This window comes from Dendrobium catenatum, unplaced genomic scaffold (assembly GCF_001605985.2).
Source record: "Dendrobium catenatum unplaced genomic scaffold, ASM160598v2 fragScaff_scaffold_1056, whole genome shotgun sequence".
NCBI classification, from domain to species: Eukaryota; Viridiplantae; Streptophyta; class Magnoliopsida; order Asparagales; family Orchidaceae; genus Dendrobium; species Dendrobium catenatum.
Window position 1 is genome coordinate 3,236,301 of NW_021319518.1, and position 14,230 is coordinate 3,250,530.

Below are 14,230 nucleotides of genomic sequence, written 5' to 3' on the forward strand. Positions count from 1 at the left end.
ATATATATATATATATTATAATTCTAAAATTATTTTGAAAATTTATAGTTTTCTTTTGACTTTTGAGCCGATTAAGACAAATTTATACAAATATTATATATACAAACTTCCTAGCCAAGAGCTCTTTATTAATAGTCGAAATTCTCAACTAATAAATCAAAATGAGTTGCATTAAAATCCTATTTAATATAATAATTGCTATTTGTTTTATTTTTTGGCATGTGCGATAAGATTAATGACTGTAGGGTTGCCATCAAATTTAATATTACAAATCTAGGCTTCAGTAGCCATTGGAGTTATTTGCATTTTTTTTTTTTTTTTTTTTTTTTTGCTACAATAAAAAACACAATTTATATTAGTCAATGCATTAATGTATAATATATCTTGTACCATTGTAATTGATTAACTAATTATATGTTATTGGAAAGAGTAAAGAAATCTTTAATTTATAGTGCCATTTACACCTCACGTTGATTAGGTAAAGAAGTAGTGGCAATACATCACTTATGACTACATCCACAAATATGCATATATTAGGAATAAAATTCCTCAAGAAAATTCATGTGGATAGAAATTCTGTCGCTTCATATTTGAGCCTAAAGTCATACGGACAGAAGCCTATGAAATAACATTAGAAGAGCGTCATAATCTAGAGAAATTATTATGTGTGGAGTCCTGATGTAGTTTCCATCCGGATTCCAATCAAATAGGTCATATCAGTCGGTACGCACATTGTGTATTGTACACAGTGTACAAGCGACTTGATCGAATCTGATTTGAGTCCTGATGGAAGCTACATTTGGACCCCGCACGTAATAATTTCTGTAGGATCTATGCGAGAGGACTTGTTAAGGTGACATTGAATGGCTATGTGGAGTGTAATTTTTTCAATTAAGATCTCTCTCTCTCTCTATATATATATATATATAGTAGAGATTATTTGCAACTTCTTTTTTTTGCGACAATAAAAAGCACAATGTATATTTGTCAATGCATTAATGTGTCACAAAATATTTGAGACCAACAAAATAACGACTAGCTCTATGACACTATAACCGGTCACTAATTAGTGGCTGCAATGAGATTTGTGAGAGGTTAACCCATTGTAAACATGTTATATTCCAATAGTGGCACTTTATGAAATCCTTTCACCAAGAATGCTTTTGAGATGAAAGATATTGGTTTAGAAATCAAAGAATAAAACCTCAAACTAAACAATAAAACTATGAATAAATATGTTAAGGTACTTAAATGTTAAAAGAATTGCCTATAATCAAGAGAAGTTGATACTTCACTAAAAATCATCTTGACAAAGCTTGAGGTATGTTTGTGGGCTCCAAAAATTCTGCCCGGACCTCCTCCACTGCTTTTTTCAGAGACTTTTAACAGATTTAGTTATGGGGTAAATTTTGGGAAGGCATATGAGTTTGTATATAAAACACTACCCAGTTATTTCGCCCTCATTTTACGAGGACTTTATGATCTGAGTTTTGATTTATTATAGGCGCAAGCCCCTATAGTTAATTACCCCTCCCGATAACGAGAGTGAACTTTCGATTAAGGCTAGTTATTGATCAGATATGTAGAGAATACACATCTGGCATATAGTACCATATGGGCTTGGGTTTAAAAGCTTGGAAGATTTGATATTTAAAATTAGAAATTTCATCATCTTTCACTTAAAGCGGATGTTGGGGGAATGGATGATAGACCTGATCAAGATCTCATGGTTCCATCGTCCCGGACCATAATGGTCCCTACTCTACTTAGTCAAAGGAGGTAGTCGAACCAACTTGACAGAATGCTCCTTGTCGTCAGCCATTGATTGTTTCGTCCAAGGGGACCTTATAGACCTGAGGTGGGTGTTTGTCTAAGGGAATAAATTTGAATCCACCTTAGCTAACAAATGACTTTGTGCACTATCTATCATATCCTATTTATTCATATTTCAAAGATTTGATGTCATTAAGGAACGTATTTGCTCTAGCCATAACCGTCATCTTGTGGTGTCATTTGGTGACAGAACCACTTAGTTCAGAGGGCCAAGGGTCATAACCGTTTATCCTGTAGTGTTATTTGACATCAAAACTATTGATTAGAAGACACGTATCACATCCTTACTAGCAAGAGATTATTTGAGAATAGATCTTAGTGATATTTTTTATTAAGAAGTATCTCTATATGAGCTGAAATAAATTTCAATTTATCCACCATATCAAATTGTTATGGATGGTGGATGAATTTTGGTTTTAAATATTTGGATGATTGAATTTCTATTTTAAATATTTTTTTAATTTTGAAATTTTGGAGTTTTGATTTTTGGATGGGTATTTGGGAACTTAGAGGTATTTGAAATATTTGGATTTAACCCCTTCGGTTGAGATAGGCATTCAACATGGCCATCATCGGGGTGTACAAGCATTTTTATTGACTAAACATTGTTAACCCTATCAACTTGCCGATAGAGGATCGGGTTCATCAGTTATATGTTTTTGCTGATGAATTTCTTTTGTCATAGATCTTGAAGGCCTTATATGAACATATAAAACAGATATTTTGGTCAATACCCTGATCGTATATTTATTTGATAGTTTGAGCCATATCGACTTCTATCTGCCAAAATATAAGGATCGGGTTCGAACTTGGGTTTATTTATATACCAACGTAGCATCCCTAGACATCATGTATATACTTGTAACACTCTCGTCGGGGCCCGTGCGGGTGTATTATACACCCCCTTCTATGTACCTATGTGTATAAATATTATAGTGCATGTACTGGGAATTTTTGTATATATTTAATGAATCTTCTATAACAGATTATGAGAAGCTCAAACATGTTGTAGTCTTCTTGGTTAAACTGGGGTTTACTCACCCCATCTTGATTTGATATGGCTTTCTCTTCCCATAACTTGTATGGGAATCAACAAGCAACTCCCTAATTATTCAATCATCATTATTTTCTATTGTTGGCTTAAATAAAGAATCAATCATTTCAACCTTGAGTGATTTCATCTTTATTGATGGCCTATACATCGAAATAAATGGTTATTGCCTCAAGCGGACATTGTGGCAATTAAAAGCGCATTAGATCGTATAGAAAAGTATGCAAAATATTCATTCCTAAAATGATTATTGCAACCCTTGATGTAATTGGAATAGCGGGTGCATTTTTCACTCGTAATTATGAGTTTGGGCTACCCAGCTTTGCATTAATCTTTAATAGCACATTCGTCAAATATTGATCATTAACTTTACTGGGCACATTACGTAGCGAAAGTCACCTATGAAAAATAATGGAATGCCTCATCCGTTAGAAATTAGAATAAGGGAGGAGAAAGAAAAAGGAAAGGCCAAAAAAATTATAGCTTCGGTACAAGAGGAGGGGCGCTGAGTTAAGTAGGGAAAGTCACCTACATAAAACAGCGGAATGTCTCGATTGTAAGAAGATAGTCAGATGAGAAGTCGATGGAAGGAGAAAAAATGTTTCTTATATATTGAAGAGGAGCGCTAAATTTGAGTAGGAAAAATCACCTACGAAAGTTAGCGGAAAACCTCTAGATTAGGAAGAAAAATGGGGGAGAAAGAATTAAAAATGAGAGAAAATTCTAACTTCTATACAATAGGAGGGGCTCTGAATCAAGTAGGGAAAATCACTTACTGAAAAACAGCATAAAGCCTCTGAAATTACAAGATCGCCAAGGGGGGGGCAAGAGTTTTAAAATCTTTTGTGTTTTTAAATTTTTAACAAGAAAATTTTAACTAATATGAAAGCAATTAATTGGACTCAACATGCAACAATGAAATTCTTTTTCTTTCACAATTATCATCAAGCAAATATAATGAAAATAAAGTGCAAACAAAAATAAAAAGCGATAAGAAAAAAAGCACACCATAATTTTATAGTGGTTCGGTCAAACCATGACCTACGTACACTCCCCGGAGTCCTCCACTCCGGGAATTCCACTAAAAACTATAGTTCTCCTTTTGCCCCCTTGGCAAGGCGGAGAAGCCCTCACAAAACTCACTTTCACCAACCCGACGTAGCGGAGTGCCAAGCACTTTTCTCACCCTCCTGGCGAGGGCAGCGTACCTTCTCATTTTTCTCCCTCATGGAGAAGGCAGAGTACCTTCGAGATCACTGATGTAGAAGAGTCTCCCCATCAGAGAGCCTCGATCCCATAAGTTCTTCTCAGGCAACAGGAGAAGCAAAATGCAGCAAGAATGGAGCAACCATGTGATCTCCCTCACACTACTTCTCCCTCACCAAGCTCACCCTCTCATTCCACTCTCAAATCCTAAAACTTTTCAGGAGCTCTCTCCCAAGGATTCCCTCTCTAATCACGTTCTCCTCTTTCTATTACTTATAAAAAACATTACTTTTTTTATACTTAAAACAGGCTCCAAAATTCCTGAAATTTTTAAAATAGCCATTAATATCGTACAATATGATATTACATCGTACAATACGATATGTGTAACAGTCTTCGTCTTGGTACTAAGGTTTACGAATAGTTCAAAATTAGTCATACAGTACGATAAAACATCATACAGTACGAGGCTTCACTCTTTTGTTTGTACAGGACGATAGCTGGGATGATCAAAACAATCTCTGTTCATCGTCGGGTACGATCAACTTCGCACAGTACGATTAGGCCAAATAAAGGGATCATCCTGGACGATCAAAATCAGCCTCTATTCATCGTATAGTACAAACAGGTTCATACATTACAATGACCAATCAGAGATTTGTCCTTAATTTATTCCAGTAATCACGTGTTAATTTAAGTAACTATTCAAATAAAATCGTACAATACGAACATAGTCGTACAGTACGAGCGGCTAATAGAACTTACTTAAACTAATCTGGTGGCGACTAGGGTTTTTGATTTGCAACACATTGTACAGTACGATCTTGTTCGTACTGTACGATTAGTTCACAGAAAATTATTTTACAGGATCAGATCGTACAGTATGATATAAAGTCGTACAATACGATCAACAGAGAAAAATCTTCATTTTTATTTCTTTTAAAAAACCCTCTTCTCCTGTGTGTGTGGTTGCTCAAACTTACATGCAGTTTGTGGCCAGACTCAAGAAAAGAAAAAAAATAAAATAAAGAGAAAATTACATTGTTTTAGACTCACACTCCTACTCTACGCAGTCTTGAGTCTTCCTGTTGTCCTGAGTAATTTTTGATATTCCTGAAATGTTAGTACTCACAAACAATAGCATAAATCAAAGGATATTTAATGAATAGATATTTAGACGATATTATTTGTCATCATCAAAAAAAAAAAGATAGTATTTGTCATCATCAAAAGCTCAAACTAGGGGTCATGGATTGCAACAATCTCCCCCTTTTTGATGATGTCAAATAATGTTTGTTATAGGCAAGTTTGAATGGCATTTTTTTGTTTGTTTTTTATTTTGTTTCTTTTTTTCTCTTTTTTTTATATTAAAAAGAAACAATATGAAATAGACAAGAAAAGAAAAGAAATGAATTCTATTGAAACATAAGGAAACATAAGCATAAGCAAACTACAACAAACACTTTTCTCCCTTTTGTCAGCACCAAAAAGAGGAGCAAACAACACAAAAAAATACATATACACTTCAACAAGGATGATCCTGATCACTTGGAGGTGGAGGTGGGTGTGGCAGAAAATATTGAAGGATTGTGTCAAAACGGTGATCAATCGAAGTTAAGCATTCCCCAAACCATTACATGTCGTCATTGTGTTGCTGAAGTTGTTCTTTTATATGTGTGTCAAGACGAGTCTGAAGTTTATCGAAGCGTTTGACCAAGACATCGTGAGGATAGGCTGGTGCAGGTACGCAGGGTGCTGCTTGCCGTCACAGTCGAGCAGGAGCTCGTCACCAGATTTCTACCCGACACCGGACTTCTGTCTGTTGTTGGACTTTCGCCGGACATTTCTCCTGTGCTGGATTTCTGTCCATTGCTGGACTTCTACCTAACGCTATCCTTCTGACCTCTATCATCATACAACGGTCCTTCCGACCTCCGTCGCTCGCCGACTACGGTCCTTTAATTTGACGTACGTCGTCCACCGACTACAGTCCTTCCGACCTCTGTCGCCCGCCAACTATGTTCCTTCCAACTTACGTCGCCCACCGACTACGATCCTTCCGACCTTCGTCGCCCGCCGACTACGGTCCTTCTGACTAGGGCTGCAACCGAACCAAACGTTCGTTGAGCTACTCGTTGCTCTGTTTGATTAAAGCTCGTTTGTGATCGTTTAACTAACTAAACAAATAAACTTGAACAATATTTTTAATACTCAATTCTTAAATATACAAGCTTGAACACTAATGTGTTCGGTTCAATTATGTTCATAAACAACATCATTTGAAGCTCGTGAACAAGCTCGACATTGAGCTTGATAAGAAGCTCGATTCGTGTTCGATTTAGAACTCGTGAATAAGCTCAATCAATATACTCATATAGATTAATCATATTTTCATTTTAAATAGCCAACTGCTTTATTATAAATTTAATGTAATTTTATTTTATTCCTTCAATAGAATGAATTTGCAATGTTTGATGGATTGTTTGTTTAAGATGTTCATGAATAAATATAAATATAAAATGAATCATAGATCCTTTGTTTTTGAACAAGCTCCTTTGGTAGCTCAAAAATACTAGTTATGTATTTATTCATGATCTTGCTCATTTGATAGCTCAAGAATACTCATTAAAAATGTCAATAAACGTGCTTGTTTGATAGTGTAAAAATATTCGCTAAATATGTTCATGAACATAGCTCGTTAAGGCTTGTTTGTTTAAAGCTTGATAAGCACTAAACGACCGAACATGAACACAATTAATTTAAACGAACCAAACATTAACACAAACAATAAGGCTCGAATCAAACACGAACCGAACTTGAAAATTATAAACGAACTCAAAGATGAACACTCACATACTCGGCTCGGTTCGGTTCGTTTGCAGCCCTACTTCTGACTTATGCCGCCCACCGACTACAGTTCACCCGACCAAACAAACACATCAACAATGATTCTTTGTATTCACATTATGTAATATACTCTATAAGATGTACATCAAGCTAAGGCCTTCCCCCAAGGAAGGGACTCATTTGTAATCGACTACGAATAATAGTGGATTCATTCAAACTGGGCTAGTCCCCGTGGTTTTTCCCCCTTTTTAAGGGTTTTCCACGTAAAAATATTGGTCTCTCATAAATGCTACACCCTCTCTTTTTATCTGTGTCCGTGCTGGATTTTCGTACAACGCTAAGACGCTAAATTTTATATTTCTCTACCGCCGTGAATACTCTTGTACGCAACAAGCTTATTAGAATAAATAATTTTAACATAATTAATTCCCTTGTCCATGAGACTTTATTAAGAATAAATGATCTAAAGTGCGAAAGATCAGGGACGAAAGTGTGAGGAAGGAAATAAAAAAAATTATTACTTATTGCAATTATATTTTTTATCTGGAACTGACTTAGTTAACGATAAATTAAAAAAACGAGGGTATTTTAAATATTAAAACTTAAAGTCCACGGTGCTCTAACCGGCGACACAGTCAATTTAGACGGAATCAACAGTGAACTTTCAACATTTCTCTCATTCTCAACGCCTCAAAATCAGCTGTCAAAAATGTCGCCTTTATCTCTCCGTTCCCCTGACGCAGAGAAGTTTCACTTATCGCCCGACTTTAGAGACCACGACTGCTCTTATTCTCTGCAACTCATCCTATATAAGGAAGACATAAATCCATGGCCTTTCAAACCATCACACCCAAGTGGCAACTTAAAAGAATAAGAAGAAGAAGATAGAACAAATGGGTACCGCCCTTTCTTCTGCAATTTGCTTCCACAGCTTGCAAGAGGTTTTTTAATGTTGTTCTGTTTGCCTGATCTAATATACAGATATGTTCTTTATTCTCGCAGAATCCATCATATTTGATCGAAGGATGACCAATTCTTCAAGCAATTTAACGCCTACTGTGATGCCTTTTCCTGTGTCGGATGAGTTGCTCGGCACCTTTGTGCCTATTGCTGTTTATTGGATATACTCAGGCATCTATGTGATGCTCGGTGATTTGAACCAATACAGGCTTCACACCAAGGCTGAAGAGGACAAAAAGAACGTTGTTTCAAAGAGAACCGTTGTGAAGGGCGTCCTCATCCAGCAAGCTTTCCAAATTGCTGTCTCCCTCCTCCTCTTCACGGTATGTACGGTCTTCTTTAATTCACTTACAACTAATTAACACCTACAGCTGCTTAATTGCTAATTGATTTTCCTTCATACATATATTGATGCAGTTCATGAGCGGTGACAGCGGCGTTGTCCTGCTTCAGCCTTCTCTTCCGGTGATCGTCCTCCAATTCATGGTGGCCATGGTGGTGATGGACACGTGGCAATACTTTATGCACCGATTCATGCACATCAACAAGTTCCTGTACAAACACATCCACTCCAAACACCACACGCTGGTCGTCCCCTATGCTTTTGGAGCTCTCTACAACCATCCACTGGAAGGGCTAATTCTTGACACAATTGGGGGAGCTCTCTCCTTTCTGATTTCAGGGATGACACCTCGAACCGCCATATTCTTCTTCTCTTTTGCCACCATCAAAACTGTTGACGACCATTGCGGTCTCTGGCTTCCCGGAAACTTGTTACATGTTTTCTTCAACAACAACAGTGCGTATCACGACATCCACCACCAGCTCTATGGCACAAAGTACAACTTCTCTCAGCCATTCTTTATCACTTGGGATAAGATCCTTGGAACTCACATGCCTTTCTCGCTTGAGAAGAGAAAGGAGGGAGGATTCGAGGCCCGACCAATTAAGAAGATTAATTGATTCTTTCAGGAATTGTTGCCTGATATATATATGAATGCATACCCAAATCCATTATCATGTATTATATACTTTGTTTTGTTTTCGATATTAACATAGATATTTTCCCAACAAAAAGTGACTTAGAGCAATGCACATCGATATAAATCATTCCAGAAAACAAAACCTGATGAATGTTATATGAGGACATAAAAAATAAATTTGAATGCATGAGAACATTAAAAAATATTGAAGGAAGACATTATACACCTAAATTATACTTGTTGAATGTTAGATGAGGCTCTTTAATTTGGAGTATTTTATGATGACCCTTCATGATAGATTTATTCAACATTTAATGAAACTTCAGTTCATCTTTCCGGATAAAACTACTATAAATATTAGTAGCAAGGCCTCTTGAGAACCATGGTCAATCTACATGTGGGCTCCTAAAATTTACGCTCTGGCCTCCCCTCTATTTTTGGGGGAGTTTTAACCGATTAAGTTATGGGGTAAATTTTGGAAAGGCAGGTTGGGTTTGTAGATAAAACACTACACAGAGATTTCACCCTCATTTCGCAAGGACTTTATGATATGAGCTCTTGTTTCCTATAGGCGCAAGCCCATATAGTTAATTGCCCCTCCCGATAACGAGAGACAACTTTCGATTAAGGCTAGTTATCAATCAAATATGTATAAATACGTGTTATCTGGCATATAGTAGCAACATGGGTGGTATTGAAAATTTAATACTTAAAATAGAAATTTAACCACCTTACACTTAAAGTGGATGGCGAGGGAATGGATGATGGACCCGATCAAGATCTCATAATTCTGTCGTCCCGGGCCATCGTGGTCCCTGGTCTACTTAGTCACAACCTGACAGAAGAATTCTTGTCGGCAAACATGGGTTGTGTCGTACAAGGGAATCTTGTAGACCTAGGGTGCATGTCTATCAAAGGGGTAAAATTTGAATCCACCTTAGCTAACAAATGGCTTTATGCCCTATCGATTATATCTTATTGATCATATCTCAATGATTTGATATCATTGGGGAGCATACAGGCAATGGCCATGACCATAATTTAGTTGTGCCATTTGGTGGCAAACCACCAGGTTCGGAGGGCCCCGGTCATAACCGTTAACCTGCGGTGTCATTTTGAGGCAAAATTGTCAGTTAGATGATGTGTCACGTCCTTACTGGCAATAGATTGTTTGAGAATGAATCTTAGTGATATTATTGATCATACATTAGTTCTTTATGAGCTGAAGTACTTTTCAATTTATGTATATCAGCAAACTATTGAAAGGGTGAATAAATTTTGTTTTAAGTGTTCGATGGCTTAATCCAATTTTAAATATTTCAAAATTTTCTCCTTTCTTTTGTTATGCATTCTTCGTTGTTGTTAGACTGCGAGCACGATGATGGGGTTTAGGGATTATAATCCAGTGTTTTTATTTTTATTATTTTTTATTTTTATTTTTATGTTTTGGATGCTATATGTAAAAAATTAAAAATTTTATTCTAAATATGTACATGTGACAAGTAAATGTTTTGAATGTTATACATGTAGTCATGTAGTATACATATGATAAGAAAAATAAAAAGGTTATAATAAAAAAATGCATGTACATGTTAAATGATAGAGCTCACCTCCTTATAATTTTGGCTAGGGATGTTCATATATGGGCGTAAAATGATTTTCATGTTCTTAGATTTGGAAAAGGTTTGGAAACAATTATGCATTATTAAGTTGTACAAATTTAGATGGTGCCCTTATGATGGAAATATTTAATTAAAATATAATATATGCTAGTATATGATAAGATTATTTTCAAAGAGCAAGTTATCAAATAATAATATTATTTTCTCTTCTTGAACAATACTGCAAAGGTGTCTGTTTTAAACTCTTATTAAGATGAGATGTTAATGTTTATTTGAGATGACCTATATACATAAATGATTAAGACATAATGTTCATATGGAATAAAGGTTTATATATAAAATGTATTTGGTTCATGCTTATATTTATATCTAATCAAAGGCATAAATTGTGCTCTGTTGCTCAATGGTGATAACCCACTAGTATATATGCTTAAACTTTAGTATTAGGCACTTCGATTATAGAGGGCCTGATTGCAGCACTTACACATCAAAAATAAGGCTGTAAACCCTAAACCTTTCCTAAATTTCTGCATTTCTTGTTTGATGGAATATGTCCACATTTTTAATAATAACCTAGTTGTGGCATGATTAATGCTGTAAGTCAGTCTTGGTTGTAAACAGCAATGGAACACCTGTCAATTTATCGAAAAATTATTAGGTCCGGACATCGGACGTAGAGATACGTCCGGACTCCAATAAAATACTGACATGTGGATGTACACATGTCCGCAGAATTTTAAATCAACCGCACCAAAAGCACAAGTAAAGCGCAGATAAAGCACAGTTAAAGCGCAGCCAAAAAACGCAATCAAAGTGCAATAAAAAAACACAATCAAAGTGCAGTCAAAGCGCAGTTAAAGCGCAGTCAAAGCACGGTCAAAAAGCACGTCAAAGCGCGGCAAATTATTGCATCCGGTCACCAGACGCGGAGATAGGTCCAGATATTAATAAAATATTATTTTAAATTAAACGCGTCAAAAGAGTAGGTAAAGAGCAGGTAAAGTGCAAGTAAAGCGCAGGTCAAAGCGCAGTCAAAAGTGTAGGTAAAGCGCAGTCAAAAGCACAGATGACGTGGCAAATTTTTATTGGATGTCCAAACCTATTCTCCGCATCCGGTGACCGGATGCAATAATTTGCCGTCAAAGCATAGTCCACATGTCAAATTTTAATTGAATATCCAAACTTATTTTTAGGTCCGGTGTCCGGACCTAATAATTTTTCCAATTTATCATTCATGAACTCTGCTAGGCTTTCACTCTGGCACAATAACAACCTTAAATCACAAATGCTTCTATACAAAAATAGTGTCAGATACATTAACTTATTGCTCAGAGAGCAGTCTAGATATAAATTGAATTGAAGAAATCTTCATTATCATTAAGTTCAATTAAAGAACACCTTATAATTCAACAAACCATTATGACAAAGTAGGAATGAATGTTGAAGTAGCTACGTGATACCTCATGAACATACACTGGAAACAAAAAGGAAGATAATATAAGCCAAAGCAAAGTCATCTAACACTAGAGTTCTCCCCGGCCACCAACTGACGTCCGACTTCTACCCGACGCTGGACCTCAACTTGTCACCATATTTCTACCCGACATCGAACTTCTGCCCGTTGTTGAACTTTCGCCGGACATCTATCCGGTGTTGGATTTATGTCCATTGCTGGAATTCTACCTGACGCCGTCCTTCTGACATTTGTCGTCATACAATGGTCCTTCCGTCCTTCCGACCTCTGTAGCCCGCCGACTACGTTTCTTCTAACTTACATCGCTCAACGACTACAGTCCTTCGAACCTCCGTCGCCCACCGACTACGGTCCTTCTGACTTACGTCGTCCACTGACTACAGTCCTTCCGACCTCCGTCGCTCGCCGACTACGGTCCTTCCGACTTACGTCGCCCATCGACTACGGTCATTCCAACCTCCGTCGCCTGCCTACTACGATCCTTTTGACTTACATCGCCCACCGACTACAGCCCGCCCGACCAAACAAATACATCAACAATGATTCTTTGTATTCACATTATGTAATGTACTCTATAAGATGTACATCAAGCTAAGGCCTTCCTCCAAGGAAGGGACTCATTTGTAATCGACTGCGAATAATAGTGGATTCATTCAAACTGGGCTAGGCCCCGTGATTTTTCCCCATTTTCAAGGGTTTTCCACATAAAAATATTAGTGTCTCTCATAAATGCTACACCCTCTCTTTTTATCTGTGTGCGTACTGGATTTTCGTATAACGCTAAGACGCTAAATTTTATATTTCTCTATCGCCGCAAATACTCCTGGATGCAAGAAGCTTATTAGAATAAATAATTTTAACATAATAAATTCCCTTCTCCATGAGACTTTATTAAGAACAAATGATCTAAAGTGCGAAAGATCAGGGACGAAAGTGTGAGGAAGGAAATAAAAAAATTTATTACTTATTGCAATTATATTTTTTATCTGGAACTGACTTAGTTAACGATAAATTAAAAAAACGAGGGTATTTTAAATATTAAAACTTAAAGTCCACGGTGCTCTAACCGGCGACACAGTCAATTTAGACGGAATCAACAGTGAACTTTCAACATTTCTCTCATTCTCAACGCCTCAAAATCAGCTGTCAAAAATGTCGCCTTTATCTCTCCGTTCCCCTGACGCAGAGAAGTTTCACTTATCGCCCGACTTTAGAGACCACGACTGCTCTTATTCTCTGCAACTCATCCTATATAAGGAAGACATAAATCCATGGCCTTTCAAACCATCACACCCAAGTGGCAACTTAAAAGAATAAGAAGAAGAAGATTTTGTGTTTGGTTTACAATGTTAGAAGGGGGCATCATCAATATTTGATGATATTATATCTGAGTTGAAGGTCAAAATAAATAGCGTATAAAATCTTGTTCTCATTATATTGAATTAGCTTTTTATTTATTTATTTTTTTTTTTTTAGAACGGGAAAAGTTCGATATATTGAGCCATCTTGATGCATATGAAGACACTGCACACCTCAACAAGATAGTTAGTAGCCTTATCACGATTGTCTGTGATCCAATAGATGAATTTCCCTTCATTCATTCACAGTAAGTGTTCCATGAGGTGTTCAATTTATTTTGATCAAATTTTAGTGGACAAAACTCTAATAATATTACATTCGATCAACTATTTTTCATTTATAATCTCATAAATATTCTATATGATAGTCTTACCGCTACATTTTCTACACTCCAACGTACATAATCAGATCAAATAAATTTATTTTCTATTAACGTTATCTATATATTTTTCTTAAAATTATCATTTCTATAGCTCTCCTTATCTATCAAACTTCTTTATAGCTCAACAACAACAAGAAGTCTTTGTCCCACTACGTAGGGTCAACTACATGAATCCTTTTTCGCCAGTGTCCTGTTAAAAGTCTAATAAAGAAAGATCATTTCTAATATTTTCTAACCAAGTCTTTTTAGGTCTACCTCTATCTTTCTTAACATAAGTCAAATCTAATACATCAACTTTCTTAACCGGGTCATCGAAAATTCGAAATGCCTCTGTTTAAAGTGACCAAACCATCTAAGGCGATTCTCTCTAATCTTATCTTCCACTGGAGCTACTCCAAACTTCTTTATAGCTCAATGCTCAAAAAATATATATATAGCATAGTCAGGCTAAATAGTCAGGCTAAATAGTATACATTGAACTGGTTACTCTCGTTTTTGCTGCTCTTATGATTA

At 36.3% G+C, this 14,230-nt stretch overlaps 1 protein-coding gene across 1 annotated transcript; it reads left to right on the forward strand.

Annotated features, from left to right (window-relative positions):
* The first annotated feature begins 7,591 nt into the window (after positions 1-7,591).
* LOC110108769 (sphinganine C4-monooxygenase 1-like) lies at positions 7,592-9,306 on the forward strand. Its single transcript, XM_020839549.2, has 3 exons — positions 7,592-7,834; positions 7,940-8,220; positions 8,315-9,306. The coding sequence occupies exons 1-3, from the start codon at positions 7,831-7,833 to the stop codon at positions 8,858-8,860; spliced, it is 831 nt and encodes a 276-aa protein (XP_020695208.1). The 5' UTR covers positions 7,592-7,830; the 3' UTR covers positions 8,861-9,306.
* Positions 9,307-14,230: the final 4,924 nt, after the last annotated feature.

Excerpts from the sequence above, each read along its gene's own strand:
- LOC110108769 (XM_020839549.2), top strand. Across the intron at positions 8,221-8,314 it reads TCTCCCTCCTCCTCTTCACG|TTCATGAGCGGTGACAGCGG; the intron begins GTATGTACGGTC and ends ATATTGATGCAG.